The sequence below is a fragment of the Leucoraja erinacea genome, chromosome 19 (assembly GCF_028641065.1).
Source record: "Leucoraja erinacea ecotype New England chromosome 19, Leri_hhj_1, whole genome shotgun sequence".
Classification (NCBI taxonomy): Eukaryota; Metazoa; Chordata; class Chondrichthyes; order Rajiformes; family Rajidae; genus Leucoraja; species Leucoraja erinaceus.
The window spans coordinates 18,633,611-18,660,640 of record NC_073395.1 but is presented as its reverse complement, the minus strand read 5'-3'; the positions used below and the strand labels follow the sequence as shown (position 1 = coordinate 18,660,640).

Sequence of the window (27,030 nt, the reverse complement as noted above, 5' to 3'; positions counted from 1 at the left end):
GGGTGGAGTTTGTACCTTCTCCAAGTTACCGCGTGGGTTTTCTCTGGGTGCTCAGGTCCTCCCACACTCCAAAGACATACAGGTTTGTAGGTTTAATTGGCTTTGGTAAAATTGTCCCTTGTGTGTAGGATAGTGTTAATGTCAGGATGGTTGCTGGTCAGCGCAGATTCAGTGGACTGAAGGGCCTGTAGCTGCACTATATCTTTAAAAGTGAAGTCTAAATACCTTGAAAGAAATAGGTAAAATCCCTCTTATTTTGCATAAATCTCTTACTCTCTGTTTAGAGGGCTATGGGCCAAATGCAAGCAAATGGGATTGGCCTAGTAAAACCAGCTTTATTGACATGAGAGTTTCAAGAGAGAGTTAGATTTAGCTCTTAGGGATCAAGGGATAAGGGGGGAAAAGCGGGAATGGGGTACTGATTTTTGATGATCAGCCATAATCATATTGAATGACGGTGCTGGCCCGAAGGACCGAATGGCCTACTCTTCCACCTATTTTTTTTTCTATGGAAGGTGGGTCAAAGAACCATAAACCAGTGTCTGCAGGTCTTTCCTGCACAGTTTCCGTACTGTACAGCTCTATGACGCTTTAAGAGCACGTTACAGATGTAGTTTAAAACATTGATTAGGCTGGAGTACTGGTCGCCACACTTAAGGGAGAACATGATTACCCTGGAGGCTTCACTGCATTCTATGTCTTTACAGAGAAAGCATTAAACCATGAGTTGGACGAAGAGCCAAAGAAGAAGGTGACCCGGGAGGTGGAGAGGCTTCTGACGGGTCTGACGGTGGGAGAATTATACCAAAGTCATCTCCGCCTATCAACCACGACCAGCACCAGGACGGATCACACCAACTTCCGCTTCTTGCTGTGGAAAGCCATGTGCAGCTTTAGCGATCGGGTGGAGCCCCGGTCAAAAGAGCTCTCTCCTCTGCTCCTTAGGTTTATTAAGTAAGTCGCCAAACACGGGGAAAGTGCGTGAAGTGAGTCACTGACCACTAAAGCCAATGTCAAAGAGATCGCAGCAGGTCTCTGGGGAGTGGGCTGGCTCAGACTTGATGGACTGAATGGCCTTCTGCATGTGGGAACTTTTCATCAAAAATTCATTTGCACACACCTGAAGATGTTATTGAGATGGCACTAACCCAGCAAAGATATTTTACTTTATCGGTGACCATGTATTCTGTGCTTTAGGTGTTGTTAGTTACAGCAGGGTAAACACATCATGCTTTTCTCCGAAATCTGCCATTGGATCGAAGGGACATTTTGTTTGATTTGCCACCCGAAAAGGGCGGCAGCCTGGAACGTGTGCGCTCAGTTCATAGTTTGGAGTGGAACTTGAACCACGAGTCTCTAGCCTTGGCTCCAATGCTACTGGGAATTAACAGCAAGCACGCAGCGGTAGAGCTGCTGCCTCACAGCGCCAGAGACCTGTGTTGGATCCTGACCACAGGTGCTTGCCTGTACGGAGTTTGCACGTTCTCTCTAATACCTGGGTGGGTTTTCTCCAGGATCTCCGCTTTCCTCCCACACCCCGAAAGACGTAAAGGGTTTGCAGGTTAATTGGCTTGGTATCATTGTAAATTGTCCCTATTGTTTGTGTAGGAGATTGGTAATGTGCAGGGGTCGCAGGTCGGCGTGGACTCGGTGGTCCGAAGGGCCGGTTTCCATGCTGTATCTCTAAAACTAAACTAAAGTTGACTATATCTGGATAGTCGTGTGTCACTAGTCACTACCTTAAAGGGGAACGCTGGATTGGAAAGACTTTGAAGTTGGGCACCATTCATTAACCTGTCCTCCCCCCATTTAGCAACGAGTATTACCCAGCGGATCTGCTGGTGGCTCCCACTGAGAACATCAGAAAGAGGAAATGCATGGATGAGAAGAGAGTGGCCAGTGAGGCAGAGAACTGTGAGGGTGCCGACGATGGAGAGGTTGCAGCTGACGCAGACCGCAGCTTTGCGACGGAGAAGAAGCCCAGGAGAGCGGCTGTGAAGTGAGTGCGGTCCCTGGATCTTCCCCCCCCCTCCACCCCCCCTCGGTCACCAGCTCTGCCGCTGGTCCTGTTCTTGTATTTTCACTCGATGAGAGGGGCATGAGTGGCAACCTTTTCACTCAAAGGGTGGTGGGCACTTGGAACGAGTTGCCAAAGGAAGTCATTGAGGCAGGTACTACAACAGCATTTAAAAGGCATTTGGACTGGTACATGGATAGGAAAGGTTTTCAGGGATGAGGGCCAAACGCGGGGAAATAGCATGAGCTTCAATGGAGCAGCTTGGAATTTTATTGTTCTGTTGTCTGTTGCCACAGACGGTGGTGGAGGCCAAGCCAATGGGAGGTACACAAAAATGCTGGAGAAACTCAGCGGGTGCAGCAGCATCTATGGAGCGAAGGAAATAGGCAACGTTTCGGGCCGAAACCCTTTAGGGTTTCGGCCCGAAACGATGCCTATTTCCTTCGCTCCATAGATGCTGCTGCACCCGCTGAGTTTCTCCAGCATTTTTGTGTACCTTCGATTTTCCAGCATCTGCAGTTCCTTCTTAAACACCAAGCCAATGGGTATTTTTATTGGCGATTTACAGATTCTTGATTCGTAAGGATGTCAAAGGTTATGGGGAGAAGGCAGGAGAATGCGTTTGTGAAGGAAAGATAGATCAGCCATGATTGAATGGCTGAGTAGACTCTGGTCTAATTCTGCTCCTATTAATTTATGAACTGATGAACATATGGCAATTAAGTTCTATTGATTCTTGCGTTGGTCAGCATGGGCAATTTGGGCTGAAGGGCCTGATTCTTTGCTGTAGAACTGACACTGTGATACTTCACATCCTGTAGACCTGCACCACGCTTTAACTTCTCCACAACTTTATCCCTGACCTGTCTGGTGTGTTCCTTGGGCTTCATGATGCTGTTTGTTCATTAATGTTCTCTAACAAACCTCTGAGGCCTTCACAAAACAGCTGTATTTATACTGAGATTAGATTACACACAAGTGGACTGTATTTACTAATTAGGTGACTTCTGAAGGCAATTGGTTGCACTGGATTTTATTTAGGGGTATCAGAGTAAAGGGGGTTGAATACTTTTGCACGCCACACTTTTCAGTTTTTTATTTGTAAAAAAATTTGAAAACCATGTATCATTTTCCTTCCACTTCACAATTATGCGCCACTTTGTGTTGGTCTATCACATAAAATCCCAATAAAATACATTTACGTTTGTGGTTGTAACATGACAAAATGTGGAAAAGTTCAAGGGGTATGAATACTTTTGCAAGCCACTGTATATAAGCCCTCTGAGTGCTCGCTCTCTCATCTATGGTTGTAATATCCCCTCCCAATCCTGGCCTCTTGATCATCCCTCTGTATATACAGGCAGCCCTGTGTCAATTAGCAAGGCCCTAACTGGAGACACGAGGAACAGCAGATGCTGAAATCTTAAGCAAAAAACAAACAAGATACTGGTGGAACTCAGCGGGTCGGGCAGCATCTATGGAGGAAATAGACAGATAGCATTTTGGGTCAGGACCGTTCTTCAGACTGATGCAGTTGGATGAAAAAAGCTGGAAAAGAGAAGTGGGGGTGGGACAAAGCCTGGCTAGTGGAAGGTGGATACAAGTGAAGGGGAGGTTGTTGGTGACAAAGGTTAGAGATGAAAAGGATGCCCTTCTCCATTCCCTCCACAGATGTTGGCTGACCCGCTGAGTTCCTTTGCTTTTTGCCTAACCCTGTAAATCTCTGTCCTGAATAAAGACACAAAATGCTGAAGTAACTCAGCGGGACTGGCGGCATCTCTGGAGAGAAGGAATGGGTGACGTTTCGGGTCGAGCCCCTTCTTCAGACTCTACTCCGACTGTACCACCACGTCTTAACGCAGACCCGTTTATTTCTTTTATCTCCTCCTCTCTCCTGAATATGTTCATTGGCACCTCCAGGCCATTTAGGCCTTTGGGTCATATGTCTTGTGGATGAAAATCTTCCGGTGAAATATGGGACATTTTGTATAAATGCAGATTTTTTAAAATTTATTTTTTTGCTATTCCGTTTCTGTGAGTAGCTCTTTGTGCTTATTAAGCAACTGCATCTTTGCCACAATATTTATTTCCTCAACACATTGCAAAGTACAAACAAATTATGTTTGGATTGCAGTTTGTTTCATGGACAAGTAGAGCAGCAAATTGGTGTTCAGTGTGAGTGCAATGGGGTGGAATAATAGTTTTGCAATTTACAAAAGCAAACTATTGTGAATGCTTGATTTAAAAATCAGCATTGTAGAGAGTCATAGCGCCATTAACAGGCCCTTCGGCCCGCCGCATCCATGCTGGTTATCAAGTATCCATCCATATTAATCCCTTTTCACTTGGTAGCAGAGGAACTAGCTGAATTGCACTTACATGTGTGTCGATGGGCTGAAGAGTCTCCTTCTGGACTGCAACGGTGGTTTGGAACCTGCTCTGGAGTGTGGCCTCTGTGTCCAACTCCTGGTCTAACTACTCTGCTGTGAGCAGACATGCTAGACTTTACTACCCTTCGGTGCATTGTCCATGCCGACCAGGTGGGCGTGTTGGGCTAGTCCCATTTGCCTGCATTTGGCCCATTGGCCACTAATCCCTTCCTATCTATACAACTGTAGAAATGGCTTTTAAAAATCGTAATTGTATCCGCTTCTATATCTTCCTCTGGCAGCTCGTTCCAGATATGGACTACCATCTGAGTGTAAACGTTGCCCCTGAGGTCCCTCTAAATCATTCCCCTCTCACCTTAAGCTTGCGTCCTCTAGTTTTAAAATCCTCTACTCTGGGGAAAAAAACTCTCAGCATTCACTTTATCTGTACCCCTCATGATCTTGTACACCTCAATAAGGTCACCACTCATTCTCTTACACTGCAAAGAAAAAAAAGTCCCAGCCTATCCAATCTCTCCCTATAACTCAAGTCCGCAAGCCCAGGTAACATCCTCGTGAATCTTTTCTGCACTCTTTCCAATTTAATGATATCCTTCCTGTAGCTGGACATACAGAACTAGACACACTATGTTCCATGGGTAATAATCTGTGCTATAAGCTGCATGCAATTTCACCTCATAGTCATCCAGTGTGAAAACATGCCCTTCGTCCCAACATGTCCCATCTACACTCGTCCCTTTTGCCTGCATTTGGCCTATATCCCTCTAATCCTGTCCTATCTACATTTCTTAAACATTACAATAGTACCTGCCTCACCTACCATCTCCGGCACCCCGTTCCATATACCCACCACCCTTTGTGTGTGAAAAAAAGTTACCCATCAGTTTTCCCATAAATCTTACCCCCCTCACTTTAAATGTATTTCCTCTGGTTCTCGATTTTCCCTACTCCGGTCAAGACCCTCTGTGCGTCTATCTGATCTGTTCCTCTCATGATTTTGTACACCTATCTCCCCTCATCCTCCAGCGAGCCAAGGAATAAAGTGCTCAACGTCTCCCTATAGCTCAGGCCCTCGAGTCCTGGCAACACCCTCGTAAATCTTCTCTGTACCCTCTAACTTTGTCAATTTCATGTTGTTGCAGGCCACTGATTGCTCACCTGAGAGTTTTCTCAAAGTTCACCAACCCAAGGTCTCTTTACCTGGAACCCAGGCTGAAGGAGTTGTACACCCAGGTAATGGTGCCAGTACGGGTGGTGTTGTTCGCTGCCTAATCTTCATCCAGCATCTGTGATGTCTTCTATTTGAACCCCTTCTAATCATTCCCCTTTTACCCCCAACCCGCTCCAACGTTAGCTCCTGTGCCACCATTTCCAGGACTTGCAGAAGATCGCCTTGGAGTGTCTACTCACCTACAAGCACCAACACCTGTTGCCTTACAGGTAATGTTAGTCTGCACCACACCTTCAAGGTTAACTTCCAGTGAACTTTTTAAGCACTTTAGCCAATTAAACTCAAACATAATTGTCTGCAAACAGAAGTTTACAAAGCTATGGTCTGAAATTGCTGCTTTTGGAGGTCTCTTTATGTGTTTGCTGCCTTTAGCTTGCTCTTGTGTCTGAACCTCTCACTTCTGAACAGTATCGTCAGCCCTTCTGCAGTATTTAACATGTGGAAGAAAGTCCAACTAATTTACACCTTGTTATTTACGAGCCATTTATGATCCAAGTCACGATCTGAATGTTCTTCTGGCTCCCGGCCCAGGGTAAAATGAGGCTTCAAAATCAATTGTTTTCTTGTTGAAGGGAAAATCTACAGCGACTCTTGGAGGACAAGCACTTCAAAGAGGAGGTAATCCACTTCAGCATCGCGGAGGAGACTACTATTGTGGCAGCCGAACACAGGACGGAGCTCGTCCCTGTCATCATGAGGTGGGTACAGGGGCCTTCACACCTTGGCTAATGTGGACTGTTTCCCCAGGAATGTAAGAAGCTGAGGGGCGACATTAGGATATAAAAAATCACGAGGGGCATCCACAGAGTGGACGGTCACAGTCTCTTTCCCCAGGTAGGGGTGTCTGAAATTAGAGGGCATAGGTTTAAGGTGAGAGGGGCAAGAATTAAAAGGGACCTGAGTGGTTTTATATAGTCTGGTGGGTGTATGAAATGAGCTGCCAGAGGACATAGTTGAGGCAGGTGCTATCACAACATTTAAAAAAACATTTGGACAGATACATGAATAGAAACGGTTTGGAGAGATTTAGGCCAAATGGGACAAGCTTCGTTGGGGTATTTTGGCCGGCATGGATGAGTTGGGCTGAAATGGAATTCTCTTGAATGTCTAACGTTGAGGGGAGACTTGATAGACGTATATAAAGGTATGAGAGGCATAGATAGCGGAGACAGACAGAATATGTTTCCCATGGTGGAGATATCCACCATCAGAGTGCTTTGCTACAAGGTGAGAGATTGGAGTTTGATGGGGATGTACGGGGCAAGTTTTTTTACAGAGTGGTGGTGGAGGCAGTTACGATAGTGGCGTTTCAGAAGCACATGGAAGTGCAAGGAATAGAGGAATATGGAGTATGTACATGCAGATGAAATCAGTTTAACTTGTTAAATGGTGTCTATGTAATGCTTATTTCACATCCTACAACACTTGGGGGAATTTAAAGAAGCCTATTAATCTACAAACCCACAGTTCTTTCGGACAGTAAGAAACCGGAGCACCCAGAGAAAACCAACAGGGAGAGCGTACAAACTCCACACAGACAGCGCCCGTAGTCGGGGTCGAACTTGGGACTCTGGCATTGTCAGGCAGCAATTCTACCGCTGCGCCACTGTGCAAAATGCCACTAACTCTTGGCATTTAAAAAAAAATGGCAACAATGTGAATCATGTACGCTTTTCCTTTGTTTGAGACAGGATCCTCTATGGCCGGATGAGGAGCAAAACTGGGAGCAGGACGCAGGGGCGATCGGGAGCAACGTCACGTGTGACCATCGTCCTCCACTTCCTGGCCGGATCACTGCCGCAGGAACTGCGCGTCTTCCTCGACCTACTCCTCGAGCCAGTGAAGCACTTGACCCAGGGTACGCGCAGACCCGTCTCGGAAGTAACACCTTTATGTTTCTCAGCTCTCCTCCTTCCCGGCCTCTGCAATTCATTAAAATCTCCGACCCTCTTTAATTCTAGACACAGGAAACTGCAGATGCTGGAATTTTGTGTAGAGCACAAAGTGCTGGAGTACTCAGCCGGTCAGGCAGCATCTCTGGAGAATGCGGAAACGTGACGTTTCGGGTCTTGACCCTTCTTCAGACTCAAGACTGAGAAAGGGTCCAGACCCAAAACATCACCTTCTCCAGAGATGCTGCCTGGTCTGCTGAGTTAATGCGGCACTTTGTGTTCTTATATAGCTTTAGTTAGTTACATTTAGTTTACATTATTCTTGTCATGTGTACAGAGATTCAAACTTATTCTGTATGCTATCCAGTCAAATCATACTATTCATGAGTACAATAGATCCTCCTCTGGAACAGCACACAGAGAGTCCCCACGTTATGGCGCCATCTTGCAACTTCCAAGTCCGATTTAGATCTAAGGAGATCTGCAGTTTCTTATTTTCTCACATTCAGGCCCGCTGTCCTGGCAAAACTGGATAAATGAAGTAAGGGTTTTGACCCGAAACGTCACCGATTCCTTCTCTCCAGAGATGCTGCCTGTCCTGCTTAGTTACTCCACACTTTGTGTGTCTTCAATGAAGTTGGGGTCGGCCTGGCATGGGAGTGGGGCTTGAACCCACAGCCAGACTGAGATGAGTAAAGTCCAACTGATAATGAGGCATTGGGAGATGCATCAGACATGCATTGGAATCTCATTGTAATGGCCAGCCTGAGCAAGTGCCTGCACATGTGCGCGTGTAAAGGCTGTGGTGGAGGGGGGGGGGAAGTACTGCACAGATCAAGCTGCCTTCTCTTGCTTTCAGGGTCCTGCCTGTCTGCGGTGCTGGAGTCGGTGAAGACGCTGGATCTGTCCAAGGTGCTGCCCTTGGGGCGACAGCATGGTCTGCTCAACAGCATTGAAGTGGTGATGAAGAAGCTGGGCCACCTCATCCACCATTACCTGCCCGAGCTGCTGCAGATCCTGCTGTGTCTGACTGCGTCCGTGTCCCACATGTTGCAGCTGAGGGACCAGGTGAGTGCTGCACATACTTGATTGAAACTCACTGAATAGTGAAAGGCCTGGATAGAGTGGATGTGGAGAGGACATGCGCGATGTGCAAAGGGACGCCCGCCCTTGTGAAAGGCGAGAGTTTACTAATATAGTCATACAGCGTGGAAATAGGTTCTTTGGCCAACTTGTCCACACTGACCAACATGTCCCATCTACACTAGTCCCACCAGCCTGCGTTTGTCCCAAATCCCTCTTAAGTCTGTTCTATCCATGTACTTGTCTAATTATTTCTAAAACGTTGCGAGAGTACCTGCCTCAAATAAATTGTAAATTGTAAATCTTTATTGTCATTTCCTGAGTATTCGCATACTCAGAGGAAACAAAAAAACGTTTCTCAACCAGTGTCCGTTCAGTTTTCGTTACAAAATAAATAGCAATTAAAATTAAAATACAGTCATGAACAATTTAACCCTCTAATCACATTCAATAACATTCAACAGCCGTTCCGACCGGCAGCGGCACAACAGTGGCTCTGCTGCAGTGTGGGGGGTTTGTGCGCGATACTTGGCAGGGGGGAAAGTTCATTTAACAGTCTTATAGCCTGTGGGAAGAAGCTGAGGAGCATCCTGCTGGTTTTGCAGCTGATGCTCCTGTACCTCTTCCCAGATGGGAGGATGGTGAAAAAGTCATGTGATGGGTGGTAAGGGTCTTTGATGATGGAGATGGCTCTGTTGATGCATCTCTTCTTGTATATGTCCAGCAGGAAGGGTAGTGGAGCACCAATAATCCTGCTTGCGGTCCTCACTATCCTGTCCAGTTGGTGCCGTTCGTACGCCTTGCAGCTCCCGAACCAGGAAGTGATGCCGTATGTCAGTGTGCTCTCGACAGTCCCCCTGTAAAAAGTCCGTAGATGTGTGGTGGGGAGGCCCACCAAATACCTCCTCTGGCACCTCGTTCCATACCCCACCACTCTTTGTGTGGAAAATAATGACCCCCCTCAGGTTCCTGTTAAATCTTACCCCACCCTCACCTTCAACCCATGTCCTCTGGTTCTCGATTCCCTTACTCTGGGCAAGAGACTCTGTGCGTTAACCCGATCTATACCTCTCATCATTTCATACACATTATCTTTGCGTTTTATTTGCTCAGATCAAGCCAAGGTCTGTCAACCTGCTGAAGTATCTGAGGCGCCTGGGAATAGATCAGATCACTGCTTTCTTCACGAGCTTTGAGTCCTACGCTTTCACGGCTGACGAGATTGAGGCCGTGTTTCACGGCACGGTGTGGCCACAGGTAAGGCTGTTGTGGTGATCGCTGAGCGTTCAATGTTCCAGGTGAACAAAGTGTGATCTAAGTGGTGGGAATCATAATGATGCTTTTGTTTGAGGGGGGGGGGGGGGGGAAGGGGATACACAAGGACGAATGGCCTCATACTCTGACATAGATTTCAGTATTTGCAGCTCTTCTCTCTGTGACCTACCTGTAACTATTTCAAATCGAAGAGTGTTTAGTTGTCATATGCACCAGGGCTGGAACAATGAAATTCTTACTTACTGCAGCTATGCAAGCACAACGTAGCAACACGCTCAATTAATATACAATAATCAATACTATGATAAATGATCAGTTATACTGGTTACCCGGCCATAACAGTGCAGGTTCAAGTATCAATGTAACATAAAAAGTCCACAGTGGTCTGGTGCTGGGGTAGGCCCGTGGTTAGTGTTGTACAGGGTGGGTCAAGATGGTTGCTGGGAAGAAGCTGTTCTTGAACCTGGAGGTCATGGCTCTCAGGTTCCAGCTGGCAGCAGTGAGATGAGACCCTGTGCGAAGTGACAGTAGACATTCTCATCCACGCTGGTGAGGATCAGCCTTTGCAGGCTCTCTGCGATGTTGTGAGATGGATGGCCTTGTTGTTGAAGTGCCCATTGGCTGGGACATCATGGCCACTACATAGAACAGTACAATACTGCACAGGGACTGGCCCTTCTGACCACAATGTCTGTGCTGATCATGTATGCAAGGTTCACAAGTTATGGGAGTAGAATTAGGCCATTCGGCCCATCGGGCTCACTCTGCCATTCAATCATGGCTGATCTCTGCCTCCTAATCCCATTTTCCTGCCTTCTCCCCATAACCCTTGACACCTGTTCTAATCAAGAAAGTTAAACTATCTAGAATTCTGAAAAACACTTAAAACACATGTAAATACATTTGTGCATTTTATATTTTGAACTGGAGTCTGAAATTTTGCCCAAAGCTGACTTTCGTCAGACAAAAGATTCTTGAATTGGAGATCGATCACAACTTGTCTGACCCGTTGTAACTCAGTTTTACATCTATCTTGTCCTGTTTACAGATCAGCAGACTCCCCTCTGAAGGACAGTACGCACCAACTTCTCTCCTGAAGCTGATTCATATCTGGAGTAGGAATTCTAGGTGAGCACCGTAGTCAGCAGTTTTCACTTTCTCTTTATTTGTGAAGGTTCTCTCCCATTAACTGAATCTTTCAATTCCAGTCTGTCCAACCTCTCCTTATAGCTCATGCTATCTATTCCCCTCATGATTTAATATGACTATAAGACTGCCCCGCATCCCTGTTCTCCAAGGAATAAAGTCCTAGAGTGCCCAACATCTCCCTGGACCTCATGCCCTCAGGTCCTGGCAACATCCTCGTAAATCTTCTCAGCACTCTTTGCAGCTTAATGGCATCTTTCCCATATCAGAGTGACCCAAACTGAACACAATACACATCTTAGTTGTTGACGTTGTTTCAGATCACGACCCTCCATCAGGCTGAGGCATCTCTGGAGAAAAGGAATAAGTGACGTTTTGGGTTGAGATTCTTCTTCGGACTGAGCTCAGAACTTAACCCGAAACGCCACCCATTCCTTTTCACCAGAGAGGCTGTTTAACCCACTGAGTTACTCCAGCATTTTATACCTAAAGTTTCTTCGGTGTAAGCTGCAGTTCCTTCTTACACATTAGTTGTTGATGTGTTCAGATCTGTTTGGGTGATAGATGCTGGTGACTTAATCACATAAAACTTTAGTGATGATTGAAGATTGTTAACAGCAGCTCCACCTGCTGCCATTCTTTACCTAACAGTCATATTTAGAAACGCCCTTCGACCCAACTTGCCCACACCTGCCAGCATGCATCATTGACACTAGTCCCTCCTGTCTGCATTTGGCCAATATCCCTCTAAACCTATCCTTTTCGTGAACCTGTCCAAATATTTTTTAAACATTGTGATGGTACCTGCCTCTACAACCTTATCAGGCAGCTGGTTCCATTAACCCACCATCCTTTGTGTAAAAATGTTTCCCCTCAGGGTCCTATTAAATCTTTCCCCCCCCTTATCTGAAACCTACAGTATGTCCTCTGGTTCTGGATTCATCTACTCTGGGTAAAGAACTGTGTATTTACCCTATCTATTCCTCTCTTGATCTTGTACACCTCTATAAGATCTCTATAAGATTCCTCTCTGAGGAATAAAATCCTGGCCTGCCCAACCTCTGCCTGTAGCTCAGGCCCTCGAGTCCTGGCAACATCCTCTTAAATCTTCTCTTAGCTTTTCCCGCTTAACAACATCATTGCTATTAGCTTGGTGACCAAACCTGAACACAATATTCCATAAGTGTGGCCTCGTCAATGTCTTGTAGAACTGTAACATGACCTCCCAACTTCTGTACTCAGTGCTCTGTCTGGTGAAGGCCAATGTGCCGGAAGCCTTCTTGACCGCTGCCATGGGTCTACTGGTCTTGCCATGTGTATTTTCCAGGTACTTCCCTCTCCTCGCCAAGCAGCTTCCTGAGCACCCGGAGTGCGGCATCCTGACCAATGTCTTCGCTCTGCTCGCTGTGAAGAGCGTGGCTGAGCCGACCACCGCCCTCGTTATGGACATTGTCGACAATCTCCTGGGCACACCTGACTTTGTGGCCACAGAGCAAGAGGATGCTCTGACCGTGAGAGACGTGGCCTTTCCAGAACCCGCTGCCACTGCAGAAGGTACAGCCATTCTGGTGTTATGTGACCATGTTCGACTGTGGTGGGGGGGTCAAAACACGGCACAAAACTGCCCTTCAGCCCAACCTTTCCATGCCGATCATGAAGCAGCATCTACGCTCGTCCCACCTGCCTACATTTGACCCATATCCCTCTAAATCTTTCGTAACTGTGTACCTGTCCAAATTTATTTTTCTTGGGCCCTACCCTTCACTGTGAAGGTCCTACCCTGATTTGACTTTCCAGACTACAAAGCATTGCATTTATCTGCATTAAATTCCATTAACCATTCCACAACCCAATTACCCAGCAGTTCAAGATCCTACTGTAATTTTTGATAACCATCTTCTAACCCTATCTACGATATGCTCTCATCTCACTGCTACCGTCGGGGAGAAGGTACGGGAGCCAGAGAATCATGGCCACAGGACTCGGGAACAGCAGCTTCCCTGCACCCATCACCCTCTTGAACCACACTCGCATCACTAGCCACAACCTTCCCTCAGCAGCTGTGGAAACTACTGTGGAATTTGTTTTGGGGGCACTACGTCCATCAGTTTGCAATATTATGACCTAGTCACCTAGTATTGGTGGTAATTTATTGTGTTTTTTTTAAATCCGTCGTGGCATTAATGTGCCTGTAAAGTTGCAGCAAGTGAGAATTTCATTTTCCTGTTCCCTGTGCACATTCCACACCTTATTCAGTAATACGTTCCTCGTTTATTACTCAGATACTCCAAGCATGGGAACACTTCTTATTTTGCCTCACATTTCCACCATTTTACAACACCTCAACAAAGCCGTTGGGAATACGGAACGCATGAAGAAGAAGCGATTCCGAACACAAGTTAGCAAAGAACTCAGTATCCTATCGAGGTAAGCGTTATGACTTTATCACATTCGCTCTCTCAATGGTGGAAATATTTCTAATCAGTGCTTGTTCGGAGTTTGCCTCCTCCTCTCCTTATGACACCATTCAGTCTTTTCACTTCTAGGCTTTGTCACCGACTCCATCCATTTGCCAATCGTCCCCTTCTCTCTCCTATCCCACCCATCAATTGCCAGGCTTTGTCCCACCTATCACTCTTTTCCAGTTTTCATCCCACCTCCCCACTCCAATCCTGACTCAAAATATTATCTGTCCATTCCCTCCGCAGAGGCTGCCTGACCCACGAGTTCCTCCAGCAATTTCACCACAATTTGCAAGTTGTGGCCCGTGACCCTGGCTGTCGGTCTTCCATGGGCACTGAGTTCAGATCCAGGACCCACGGAGTTACTCCAGCACTCTGAGATTATCTTTGGTGTAAACCAGCATCTGCAGTTCTTTGTTTCTACATATCACAGCGAGACCGCCACCCTAGAGCATTAATAGAACATTAAAGAAAGAGTGCTGGAGCTGCTCAGTGGATCAGGCAGTGTCTCTGGCGAGCATGGAACGTTCCTTGTTTCTGTGTATCAAACACAGAGCCCTGGTGTGGGGCAGTAATCCAGCCATCAAGCTCTGACCTTGGTTACATGGAGGACTATTCAGTTTATTCATTAGTAATCCCACAACACAAATTTATGCCTTCTTACCTGTTCCAAAATTATCTTTGTGCACATTGCCTGAGAATGCATCACTGTGGAACTATATCAGGAATGTAATGTCATTAAATATGTTTGTATATATCTGGTTTCTCTGCAGAATAAGTAGGTTTGTGCAGGACAAAGAGCAGAGCTCCATTCTGATCCACCTCCTGCTGCCTTACCTCTGCAAGTCCAGCACCTCGCAGGTAACGGTCTTTTCTCAGCACCCTTTGTGCGCGGGCGGGCACCCATCTAGAGGCCGGGGTTTTATCCCACCCTAGGGTGCCGACTGTGTTGTTTTCAATTTCTCTCTGTGGGTGGGATTCCTCTGGATGCTCCAGTTTCATCTCACAGCCCAAAAATAGGCAATTGGTAGGTTAATTGATGACTGTAACTTGCCCCTCATTGTGGCTGAGTATAGAAGCTGGTGGGTGGGGGATGGTTATTGGTAATGTTGGGGAATAAAATGGGTAAGAGCAGGATTCATGGCCAGCACGGACACAGTGGGACGAAGGGCCTGTTTCAGAGTTGTACCTCTCTGACTCTAACAGTGAGGGAATTAGAGGATTTAGAATTTCTAAATTAGTTCTTTCCTACTTATCTCAAGTAACATATCTCAAGTTGGAATGTTACAGTATAGTTGTACAATGTGTTGGTTAGAACCTCACTTGAGTATTATGTGTGGTTTTGTTCACCGCGGTGTGTGAAGGGTGTGATTAAGTAGAGAGAGTGTTGAAAAGAGTCACGAGGTTTGAGTACGTGGATAGGAAAGATTTAGAGCGATATGTGCCAAATGCCTGCAGGTGGAACTAGTGTAAATGGCGATCTTGGTCGGCATGGCGAGTTGGGCCGAAGGGCCTGTTTCCATGTTGTCTGACTCCATGACTCTATGGATGTTGCCTAGACTGGAAGGATTGAGTTTTCAGAGAGATTCAATCAGATTGGATTGGTTTCCTTTGGAGCAAAGGAAATTGGGATAGCGAAACATACAATGATGGGACATGTGAATAAGGAAGATGGCCAGTGTCTAAAACTGGCAGGCATAGGTTTAAAGTGGATCTGAAGGATAAATATTTCACACAGAATATTTAGTTTGTGGAATGAACCACCAGGGTAGGTGATGGAGGCGGGAGCAATACATGGATATGAAAGGTTGAGAGTGATATAGGCCAAACGCAGGCAGATGGACTATTGTCGACAGGGTATCTTTGTCGGCATAGACGAGTTTGCCCTGTTTCCATGCTATATGAATGACTTGGAATAACAAATGGACAGGGACTTGAATGAGCAGAGCCTAGTGGAACGTGGAATTAATGCAGGGATTCGTGTAGATGGGCATGATGGTCAGTATAGAAGCGCTGGGCCGAAGGGCCTGATTCTCTGCTGTGTAGTTCTATGGCCCTGAGGTTATTTACTTTATTGATGGCTTCCTGATGCTGACCAGTTTGTTAGTTTAGTTTACTGTCATGTGTACCAAGATACAGATCTTATCGAGCCATCCACAGTGTAAACTAAACATGATGAATGGAATAACATTCAGTGCAAGGCAGAGTCCAAATAAAGATTGGGTCTCCAATGAAATAGTAGAAACATAGAAATTAGGTGCAGGAGTAGGCCATTCGGCCCTTCGAGCCTGCACCGCCATTCAATATGATCATGGCCGATCATCCAACTCAGTATCCTGTACCTGCCTTCTCTCCATACCCCCTGATCCCCTTAGCCACAAGGGCCACATCTAACTCCCTCTTAAATATAGCCAATGAACTGGCCTCGACTACCCTCTGTGGCAGAGAGTTCCAGAGATTCACCACTCTCTGTGTGAAAAAAGTTGTTCTCATCTCGGTTTTAAAGGATTTCCCCCTTATCCTTAAGCTGTGACCCCTTGTCCTGGACTTCCCCAACATCGGGAACAATCTTCCTGCATCTAGCCTGTCCAACCCCTTAAGAATTTTGTAAGTTTCTATAAGATCCCCTCTCAATCTCCTAAATTCTAGAGAGTATAAACCAATTCTATCCAGTCTTTTTTCATAAGACAGTCCTGACACCCCAGGAATCAGTCTGGTGAACCGTCTCTGCACTCCCTCTATGGCAACTATGAGGGAGATAGTAGCTCAGGACCACTCTCTAGTTGTGGATAGGATGGTTCAGTTGCCCGATAGCAGCTGGGATATTAATGGTGAATTATTAAATGTGACATTTTTCTCTCATCTCCCATGAACTGGGCTGTGTAGCTATGCTATATTTAGTACGGGGTAACCTGTGAATAGTTCGGTGGATTGTGATTGTTGTTGAGGTAAAGTATCATCCATTTCCCTCCTGCCCACAGGACACAGAGATCGACATCCTGCAGACCATTCAGAACCTTCTGCACCACTGCGCGCAGCCCTCCAGCTTCCTGAAGCCCCTGGGCTCCCTATTCTCCGTCATTCACAACAAGCTGTCCCGCCAAACGCTTTGTGCGGTCTTTCAGGTACTGCGCCCTCCCAGCGGGGAAACTCACGCCTCATCGTCTCAGATGCTTGGACTTCAAGCAGGTTGCTCGTTCAAGCTTGTTTTTTCTTTTTTTAATATTTTTGCTGCAACTGTTGCCTGGGTTCCGTTTCCCTTTCTAAACTCACCTCAAGTATCCACTGGTCGTCAGAACTATCAAGGGTTTGTGCCCCGTACTGGATGTTTGGCACAGTAGAATCGATGGCCGAATGGCCTAATTCTGCTCCTGTGACTATGAACATGTTCAGCAGAAGCCCGTATGACTGAGGAGAGCAGAGGAACTGTTGCAATTAATTGTCCCTCATCCAGAAATTACTGAGGTAGACTGGGAGCTTACTGTGTACAATAGATGAACTGATCCATCTCCCTCCCTCTTATCTGAACCCCTCACCCTCTACCTCCTTGATGTCGACGTAATCTGTTGGCCTCCTCTGAACACAGTCACAGTAAATATTGATGATTGCACTCAAGAGTCAAAATACTGCCATTAGCACACACTCCATGGGCAGGGCAGTGAGCTACAGCTGGCTCTGATTAGACAGGTGCTTTTACAGGTATGGGATTGTCTTGCGAGGAGTACCAGCCCTACAGTGAGACCTTTGTTGCGTCATTCAGATTACCGCGGGATTGGAGTAGGGGTTACTGGTGAAGCTGTTTTGTCTAGTGATGCTGATGGGATAGATTGCGTACAGTTGGCGGGTCACTGACTGCCAGCTGCTACTTTATTGGACTCAAACTGGATTAAGAAAAGTCCGAGAGAGACACTCGGGTTAGATTAGATTAGATTAGATTCAACTTTATTGTCATTGCACAAATACGAGTACAGGTACAACGAAATGCAGCTTAGCATCTAATCAGAGTGCAAAATAGTAAAATCCTGGTTAAAACAATATGTACAATATGGATATATTGATCTAGTACATAGGCAAATAAATATATACAGATAAAAGGGTATAAAAGATAGCTAGCGTCGGGCCTGTGAGTTCAGCAGGGTAATGGTATTTTGGAAGAAGCTGTTCCTTAGCCTGCTGGTGCGAGACCTGAGGCTCCTGTACCGCCTCCATGATGGGAGGAGGGCAAATAGTCCATGGTTGGGGTGTGAGGGGTCCTTAATGATTTTCCCAGCCTGTCTCAGACACCGTGTGCGGTGAAGGGCAGCCATGGCAGGGAGCGGGGCACCGATGATGTGATGATCGGTTTTCACCACCCGTTATGGGTACACTCTGCTGGGGTTTCCTGTGTGTGGGAGGGGTGCAAACTTCCTTTCCCGTCAGCTGCTGTGCATTGCATGGTCTGTCTGCTGAATACTGGGGCTGTGGTAGTCTTCTGGATTGGGTGCTGAACTGAATCAGCAGTGTGAGTGCCCAGCTTCACATCCACCGTTCCTTGCTCTGCAGTCTAACTGGTTCAAGTCAGCATCAGTGTGAAATAAATTGATTCTGTGGGGGAAATAATTGTAACCTGCAAGGGCGTAACTTGTAAACAAAAATTGTAAGGGCAGCACAGCGGTGCAGCGGAAGAGTTGCTGCGTTACAGCACCAGAGACCTGGGTTTAATCCTGACTACGGGTGCTGTCTGTATGGAGTTTGTATATTCTCCCATGGTGTCAATGGGCCATCGGGCATGTTTTTGTGCTGTATCTCTAAAGCCTAAAGTAAAGTCTAATCTATATCTTGTGTGTCCTTCATGGTTTTATAAACCTGTACATGGTCGCCTCTCGGCATCCTTCAAGTTTCATTAGATTTGTAGATTTAATTGATTGGAGTGGCCTTGAACTCACAGGCATCAAAACACTTTTTGTCTGTCAAAATAAAAAATATCGTATTCCTTTGGTGACTGCAGCTTGCAGGGACAATTAGTGAGGAAGATTTACGCAGCTCACCCATACCAGTGAAGTCACAGCTTGCCCGGCTGATACCAGTTCACCCAAAGTAGGGCTAAAATCTGGAACCTTTTCCCACAATATTTGGTCCTGGTTTATGTATTGTCACGTGCACTGACATACAAAAAAACCTCTAGTGTGACATCCGGGAAGATGATACTATGCATGACTACAGTTAAACCGTCCATGAGAACAGCTGGCGGTGAGAAGAGAAAAATACCAGAGTGCAGAACAGAGTGTCTCAGCATTATGGCTACAGAGAAAGTGTAGATTAAAAAAAAAGTGCTGTATACAGCAAGAACTATATAAGGTAGGTTGGAAGATCAGGACTACACCCCAGCTTACAGGAGGACCGTTGAGTAGTCTGATATCAGTGGGGAGGAAGCTGTTCCGGAATCTGTTTCAAACTTTTGTATCTTTTCCCCAACGGTAGAGGGAGTGAAGAAGGAATGACATGTTTCGGTGTGAGTGTTCTTTGATTATGTTGGCTGCTTTCCCGGGGCAGCGTGAAGATTTGATGGAGTCATTGGTGGGGGTATCTGGTCATTGTGATTAGGACTGAGCTACGGCCCTTCCACAACTCGATTTGGCTGTGTGGACTTGGGAAGAGTTGTCCCCTAGCCACAAACCGATCTGTGAACTGCTTCATCCCTCTGTGATGGAGATGTTCCTCTAAGGTGCATTGGTAGAAAAAACAGTTGAAGTATTAGCCGGGTGTCCAGGAGGCTGGCTAGGCCCCCGATGGAGTCCAGGGGCAGCGTCCCGGTGGGGGTTCAGGGGGCAACACCCCCTGAAACGCCTGCATTTTCAATAAATTGAAAGTGATTCTACAGCTTTCTGCTGGTAGAAGTGACGTAGGTGGAGGTATGAGAGAGGCATAGATGTTAAAAGTTACTGAACCAAAGTGCGCAAACACAGCTAAACCGCTGATTTTGATAAACTAACTGATGGAACAGGTTGAATGGTCTCCTATGCCTCAGCATTTCCCATTTCTCAGCCTAATTGCCTGTAAAAGTAATGTACAAGGGTTTAATTATTTACCATTTCCTTTGTATAAAGTGCCTGGCAGAACTGGACGGGACTCTCACATACGTCACAGAAACTGTCACGAAGGTAAGGTGACGCCTTCCTTGACACGCACCTTCTCTGCCGCGCGAAATTGGCGACTTGTTCCGATTTCTAACTGGATCACTTCTTCTCGTGTTAGTTGAACGCTTTTGATCGCCGGCACTTGGATGATATTGATTTTGACGTGCGCCTGTCTGCATTCCAACTGGCCACCAGCTCGATCCGAGGGATGGGGAACTTGGACACGGTCTACCTGATTCCCGTGATGCACAACTGCTTCTACTCCATCCAGGTGTGTATCTGGAGCCCCCGTCCCAAGCACGCGGTCACCACGGGGTTAGTTCCCTACCACCACTAGCAGGTAGAGGTTTTCTGAAAACTGATGCTTCATGTAGTAAAAAAATGTAGAACCACTATGGGTGTCGTTTAAGTCTTCACTTGTAACTCAACATTGCAGAAAAATTGAAATGTGTGTGACAATACTTAGCAAAACACACATCGCTGGAGGTCAGCGGGTCAGGCAGCGTCTATGGTGGGAAAGAATAGACTCTGAAGAAGGGTCCTGACCCAAAACGTCATCTGTCCATTCCCCCCAAAGATGCTGCCTGGCTTGCATCCCCGAACTGCCTGAATTCCTCCAGCAGTTTGTGCTTTGCTCCAGGTTCCTGCGCATGCAGTTTCTTATGGCTCTATGACAATACTTGTTTCCAAAATTAAAAATGTTTTTGAGACCAGCTTTAATGAGATGGGATAAGCAGAGTGATGAGGCCAGGGAAATTGGTTTCTGTTTGTGGTCAGAATATGATGAATTACACGAGAAAACGTTTTTTAAATGATATAGGGGATCTTGTTTACTGCAGCAATTTAATTTTGGCAACAAACTCCAATTATGGAGGCCCTTTAACAGAGCAAACAGCATTCAGTACTGGCAGGAGTATCATAGTTCGATGCCTCAGCATATAACTAAACTAAAAGATACTAAAAGCATGGGAATGGTGTAGGTTTTAGAAGTAGAGATAGAGTAGAGGCATGGAGGGGGGGGGGGGTTCCAGAATGAGGATCTTTGCAAAGCCTTCAATCGTCAATTAAATTGATTGTACGACAATCAAAAGGCCACACACTGCCAAGATCTTGCAGCGCTGGCCAGAGAACTAATGGATGGGCAAGATGTGAAGGCATTCGGAAACAAGAGTGGGAGTTTCAAAGTTGGAGAGTTGGCTAACAGGGAGCGGTGAAAAGGGACTGGATGTGAATTAGATACGTCTGTGCATGTATGCTTCACCTGCTGGGTATATTCAATAGACAATAGACAATAGGTGCAGGAGTAGGCCATTCGGCCCTTCGAGCCAGCACCGCCATTCAATGTGATCATGGCTGATCATCCCCAATCAGTACCCCGTTCCTGCCTTCTCCCCATACCCCCTGACTCCGCTATCTTTAAGAGACTTTATTCACTTCTTTGTTCACTGCCGTTAACCGTCCCGTTGTATTTTGCTGGAGGTGCCAGTACACCGTACCCTCGTATACCGTCACAAATACAGCGCTGGGTTTTGCTCAGCCTAGCTTTGAATTCGACACTGGTCTTTATTTTCAGAAGTTAAGTCTATTGCATGAATTATTTATTTTCTATCATTTGCATTCACTTGTTTGTTCACTCATCCCCCTGCCCCCGCCACTGCCGCTACCCATAAATCTATCATGTTGAACAAAAGTCTATTGTATTTAAGAAGGAACTGCAGATGCTAGAAAATCGAAGGTACACAAAAATGCTGGAGAAACTCAGCGGGTGCAGCAGCATCTATGGAGCGAAGGAAATAGGCAACGTTTCGGGCCGGCCCGAAACGTTGCCTATTTCCTTCGCTCCATAGATGCTGCTGTACCCGCTGAGTTTCTCCAGCATTTTTGTGTACCTAAAAGTCTATTGTAGTTTGCCTGCTCTTTACAGACTTTGACCAGCAGCTCTTTTGGTGCTGGTGGTGTAGGGACATGATGCAGAAAAGCAACAACTGTGGAGAAAGGCATGAATGTAACCGCACAACTAGTAGACTTGGCCAGGCGCTGTGTGGAGGTGATTTGGAAGGGCCCAGGGCCACGTGCCACAGACCGTGACCAGGACGAAGCTTTGTGACACCATGTGCTGAGTGGTTTTGCTTTCTTCCCTTCAGCTGGAGGAGATGACTCTCAGTGACAATGCGACACTTTGCTTGAGTGCAATTGTCCAGCAAGCAGCTTCCACTGGGTGCTCAGAAGAAGAATACAAGGAGGTGATCTCCCGGACACTGCTCGAGACGCTGAGGCACGGCCTAAAGTCAAAAGTCGAGGTAAAGTACACAGTCCAGCGTGGAAGCAAAACGGAAGCCTTGGGTCCACGAACACTCGTGGCCACAAAACATCCTGGGTTGCTTTAAGAACCGATTGTGCTTCCAATATGTTGCTGCTGTGGTAATGTTGGAAATGCAGCGACCAGGTTCTCCTTAGCAAGATGCAACAAATAGTGCTTCAGTGACCAGGTAGATAGTGCTTTAGATAGTGCTTTAGCTGTTGTTAATTAAAGCAGGAAAAAAACATTGTGCGTTTCTCCGTAATTTGCCACTGGATTGAAGGGACATTTTGTTTGATTTGCCATCTGAAAGGGCGGCAGCCTGGAATGTATGCGCTCAGTTCTCTGCAGTGGAACTTGAACCAAGAGCCTCTAGGTTTGGCTCCAATGCTGCTGGCAATTAACAGCAAGCATGCAGCAGTAGAGCTGCTGCCTCACAGTGCTAGAGACCCGGGTTTGATCCTGACTGCGGGTGCTGTCTGTACAGAGTTTGTACGTTCTCCCTGTGACCACGTGGATTCTCTCTGGGCGCTCCGGTTTCCTCCCATATTCCGAAAGGTGTGCAGGTTTGTAGGTTAATTGGCCTTGATAAAATTATAAATTGTCCCCAGTGTGTAGGATAATGTGAGTGTATGGGGTGATCGCTGGTCAGCATGGGCTCAGTGGGCAGAAGGGTCTGTTTCTGCACTGTATCTCTAAAGTCCCTAAAGCTGTGTTACTCTGGCAAATAGACACAGGCAAGTCTTGAAGCCAAGTGTGCAGCTGAATGTACTTTAGATTTACAGGTGATATATGCGGGGTATGTTTATTACACAGTGGTGGGTGCCTGGAACATGCTGCCAAGGAGGGTCGTGGAGGCAGATACATTTAAGAGGCTTTTAGATCGGCACATGGATATGAAGGCAATGGAGCAACATGGATCATGGGGCAGACAGAGGAGAATAGTTTAACTAGGCCTTGTGTTCAGCACAGACAGTGTGGGCCGAAAGGCCTGTTCCTGTGCTGTACTGGAGAAGTATGAATGTCTTGATCCGAAATGTCAGCCATTCTTTCTCTCCAGAGATACCGCCTGTCCCGCTGAGTTACTCCAGCATCCCTTCAATGTAAACCAGCATCTGTAGTTATTTCCTACACTCTGCTGTTAAATGCTCTTTGAAGACCCGTGATCTCTCGTCGTGTGAAATGCTGTTAGAACTGCCCCGTCCTGGTGTTTATTTGCATTTTCACCTTACATTGCCGCTCCTCCTTTCTATAGTCTTGCTTTGATTTATTGCAGAACGTTCAGCAAGATTACACAACACTCCTTGGCTGTTTAATCCGTGCGTTTCCCCAGCGCTCAGAGTTTAAGGACCTGGTTCAGCTGACAGACACCGATCCCGAAATGGACTTCTTCGAGAACACGAAACACATACAGGTGCGTGAGACAAGACATGCTACAATTGTTGAAAATGTACCTACATTTGTCTTCACTAATCTTTACCTTTTTACATATCTAAAGAAGATGTTAGAGTCAGTTTTGATATTCCCTGCCAGCTTTCTTTCATGGTTTTTTTTCTCCCCCTTCTTAAATAACCCCTTTGTCCTCCTCTGTTGAGTTATAAACTCTAAGTTATAAATACATGAGTACAATTAAACCATACACAACAGGTAATGCAAAGAGAAAAATATTAGTGTTCGGAATATAGTGTTACAACATTACAGTTGCAGTGAAAGTGCAGATAAAAGAAATGAGTAAAGTCCACAATGAGGTAGGTTGGAAGATCTACTCCCTAGCTTATGGAAGGACTGTTCAGTAGTCTGATAACAGTGGGAAAGAAGCTGTTCCTGTATCTGGTGCTACGCGCATTTAAGCGTTTGTGTCTTCTACCCGACAGGAGAGGGGACAAGAAGGAATGACGGGGTGTGAGTAGTCCTTGATTATGTGGCTGCTTTCCTGAGGCAGCATGAAGTGTAGATGGAGTCGATGGCGGTGGGGTTGGTCTGTATGATGGACTGGGCTACACACACAACTCTCTGCGATCTCTTGTGATTTTGGGCAGAGCTGATGTCGATGATGGAGAGGAACTAACTGCCCGTTACCAAGGTGTGATCTCAGCCCCAGCCTCCGTGGACGCTCACGGTCTTTGCCCTCGTCGTGGTGTCACAGGAACGGTCTCTGTGATTAATGTGGTTTGTGTTTCTGGCAGGCGATGTTTCTCGGCTCTGGGGATCCAGCGGTGATATCTTGGTTCTGTTTCCTCCTGGGTGTTTAGGTTCACAGAAGAGCTCGTGCCTTGAAAAAGCTGGCAAAGCACCTGGATGAGGGGAAACTCTCCCTGTGCTCCAGATCTCTGTTGAATTATATCATGCCTTACGCTACGTCAACGCTGTTCAATGAAAACATGCTGAAGGTGAGCACTGGATCATATGCAGAAGGATGCAGCGGTGGGAGCTCAAGACCCTGTGTCCCATTCAGTTAGACCTGGTTTATGAACCGCATCCATGGTAGAGAGAATAGAGTCAGAGTAAAAGTAAGAAATGTGAGGATATTTGGGCCTTTGAGCATTGCTTCAGGAGGAACAGGGAAGTGGCCATGGGATACACGATCAGCGCGGTACATTGGCGCAGCGGGTAGAGCTGCTGCCTCACTACGCCAGAGACCCAAGTTCGATCCTGACCTTGGTGCTGTCTGGGTGTGGACTATGCACGCTCTCCCTGTGACCACGTTTGGTTTCCTCCTACATCCCAATCTCGTGCAAGTTTGTCGGTTAATTGGCCCTCTGTAAATTGCCCCTAGTGTGTATGGAAGTGGATGAGCAAGTGGGATAACAGAACTAGTGTGAACGGGTGATCGATGGCAGTGTGGACTTGTTGGGCTGAAGGGCCTGTTTCCATGCTGCATCTCTAATTCTAAACGGGTTGATGGAGCGGCAGATCTGGTGCGAGGAGGGGTGTTGTGGGAGATGCTCTCTGCATCCTGCATTCATCAGTCAAAACCTACATCTCTCTATCACCGCAGTCTTCAAGCATCTGCGAAGAAGGCACCCAGGACAGTGTTCCAGGGCGACATGTGAATGGACACTCGTACACACTGTTGAAGAAGAAATTTCTCCTCATTACAATGTTAAGTGGCCTATCCTTCGACCATGAGCAGAGTGGTCAGCTTGTGGAACTCTCCACCACAGACAGCAGCTAAAGTCAAAACATTAAGTATAGGGCGGCTCGGTGACACAGAGGTGGAGTTGCCGCCTTACAGTCCCAGAGATTCTAGCTACGGGAGCTGTCTGTACGGAGTTGGTACATTCTCCAGAAAACCACGTGAGTTTCCTCCCACACTCCAAAGACGTAAAGGTTTGTAGGTTAATTGACTTTGTAAATTGCTCCTAGTACGTAGGATAGAACTAGTGTACGGGGTGATCGCTGGTCAGCACGGACTCGGTGGGCCAAAGGGCCTGTTTCCATGCTGTATCTAAAGTAAACAAAACATTTTCAATCATTGGGTGGATATCTTTGTAAAGGCTCGAAGATCTAGGGAGAAAGTTAGAACATGTAGGTTATATTTGATGAGCTGCCATCGATGGGATTGAGTGATAGAGCAAGCTTGCATGGTGGACTTCCATTATCGGTCTGTGTCTCACACCGTAGCAGTATAGGTTCAAATCAAACCGCCAGGACCTTAAGATGGTATTTAGTGCATTGTTTCATGTTCCTCTGCTCATCTTTTCTCCAGTACGAGAACATGACGACGGCCTCGGTGGAGCTGGTGGGAGCTGCATGCAAACACCTGTCCTGGTCAGCGTACACCTACCACCTGAAGCGCTACATCCACGTTCTGCAGACGGGAGAGATCAACCAGAAACTGGCCGTCAGGTGTGTCCCTGGGAACGATACCGCGGAAACCAAGGACCGTGCCGGCCGTCCGTGCTTCTCTTTATAAGCTCGACAGCTCAACGCTTGTTCTTACACTTCTATAACTCGGGTGGAGCACTTGCATATGAACCTTGCATGGGAAGGCCATTGGGCCAGACCAGCCAGTCACACTGCACCAGAGACCCGGGTTCGATCCTGACCTCAGCTGATGTCTGTGTGGAGTTTGCATGTTCTCCCTGAGACCGCGTGGGTTTCCCCTGGGTGCTCCGGTTTCCTATCATATCCCAAATATACTAGCAGGTTAATTGACCCACTGTAAATTGCCCCTCACGTGTGTAGGGAGTGGATGAGAATGTGGGATAACATGGAACTGCTGTGAACAGGTGATCGATGGTCAGCATGGGCTCTGGGCCGAAGGGCCTGTTTCCGTGCTGGCAGAGCACATGTACCAAACCTCTGCCCATCCTCATCCCGAGGGATTACGAGGAAATGTCTAGATTTAAAACATTGCTCTTGGGGTGAGGAAAGTTGCAGGGAATTCCCTCAGGGCTGGAATGATTCCTTCAAGGCTATGAATGCTGTGAATTAAGTGACAGAAGTTCTGAAAACAAAGCATAATATTCAATGTTACCATTGCCTACGGATGGGGAAATGTATTCATTTTAAACCCCCCCTGAATTTAAATAGGCGCTGGCTGTAAATATTCAACACCGACCGGTTTACTGAACTTGTGCTGATATCCTTTCCAACAGTTTGCTGCTGTCGGTTTTGGAAGCCTTTCACTTTGACCCAGAGAGCCTGAGGAAGGAGTTTGAAGCAAGTCAGACCACGGAAGCTGAAAGTAGGTGTTTTAAAGCCTCAATCTTCCTTCACTGGCCTAGAGTTTATGGCAGAATAAACAGCACTGCCGCTTCTGGCAAGCTGAAGTTGTGCACCAGTTTACTCGGGCGTATATTTGCCTTATTGGTATTAGTTTATTATTTTGTCACGTGTACCGAGATACAGTGAAAAAGCTTTGCTTGCTATCCGGACAAACCATACCATACGTGAGTATAATCAAACCGTACAGAAGTACACCAGGTAGTTTAAAGAGAAAAATACCAGAGTGTAGAGTTTAGTGTTATAACGTTGCAGTTACAGAGAAAGTGCGTATTAAGAAAAAAGATAAAAGAGGATGACCAGGGTATGAGTGGTCCATGATTATGTTGGCTGCATTCCTGAGGCAGCGTGAAGTGTTGATGGTGGGGAGGCTGGTCTGTGTGAGGGACTG

The 27,030-nt window shown here is 46.6% G+C and overlaps 1 protein-coding gene across 1 annotated transcript in view; it reads left to right on the top strand.

The window, feature by feature from the left end:
* The window catches only part of utp20 (UTP20 small subunit processome component), a 77,255-nt gene that overhangs the window by 22,615 nt on the left and 27,610 nt on the right, over positions 1-27,030 (top strand). The window contains exons 21-40 of the mRNA XM_055650506.1: positions 708-954; positions 1,814-1,999; positions 5,550-5,640; positions 5,762-5,847; positions 6,211-6,336; positions 7,330-7,496; positions 8,390-8,598; positions 9,727-9,870; positions 10,937-11,016; positions 12,362-12,588; positions 13,317-13,461; positions 14,270-14,357; positions 16,478-16,621; positions 19,583-19,636; positions 19,731-19,883; positions 21,757-21,912; positions 23,188-23,325; positions 24,164-24,301; positions 25,621-25,760; positions 26,513-26,601. Of these exons, the coding sequence (XP_055506481.1) occupies positions 708-954; positions 1,814-1,999; positions 5,550-5,640; positions 5,762-5,847; positions 6,211-6,336; positions 7,330-7,496; positions 8,390-8,598; positions 9,727-9,870; positions 10,937-11,016; positions 12,362-12,588; positions 13,317-13,461; positions 14,270-14,357; positions 16,478-16,621; positions 19,583-19,636; positions 19,731-19,883; positions 21,757-21,912; positions 23,188-23,325; positions 24,164-24,301; positions 25,621-25,760; positions 26,513-26,601 (2,808 nt within the window). The remainder of the gene's footprint in view (positions 1-707; positions 955-1,813; positions 2,000-5,549; positions 5,641-5,761; positions 5,848-6,210; positions 6,337-7,329; positions 7,497-8,389; positions 8,599-9,726; positions 9,871-10,936; positions 11,017-12,361; positions 12,589-13,316; positions 13,462-14,269; positions 14,358-16,477; positions 16,622-19,582; positions 19,637-19,730; positions 19,884-21,756; positions 21,913-23,187; positions 23,326-24,163; positions 24,302-25,620; positions 25,761-26,512; positions 26,602-27,030) is intronic.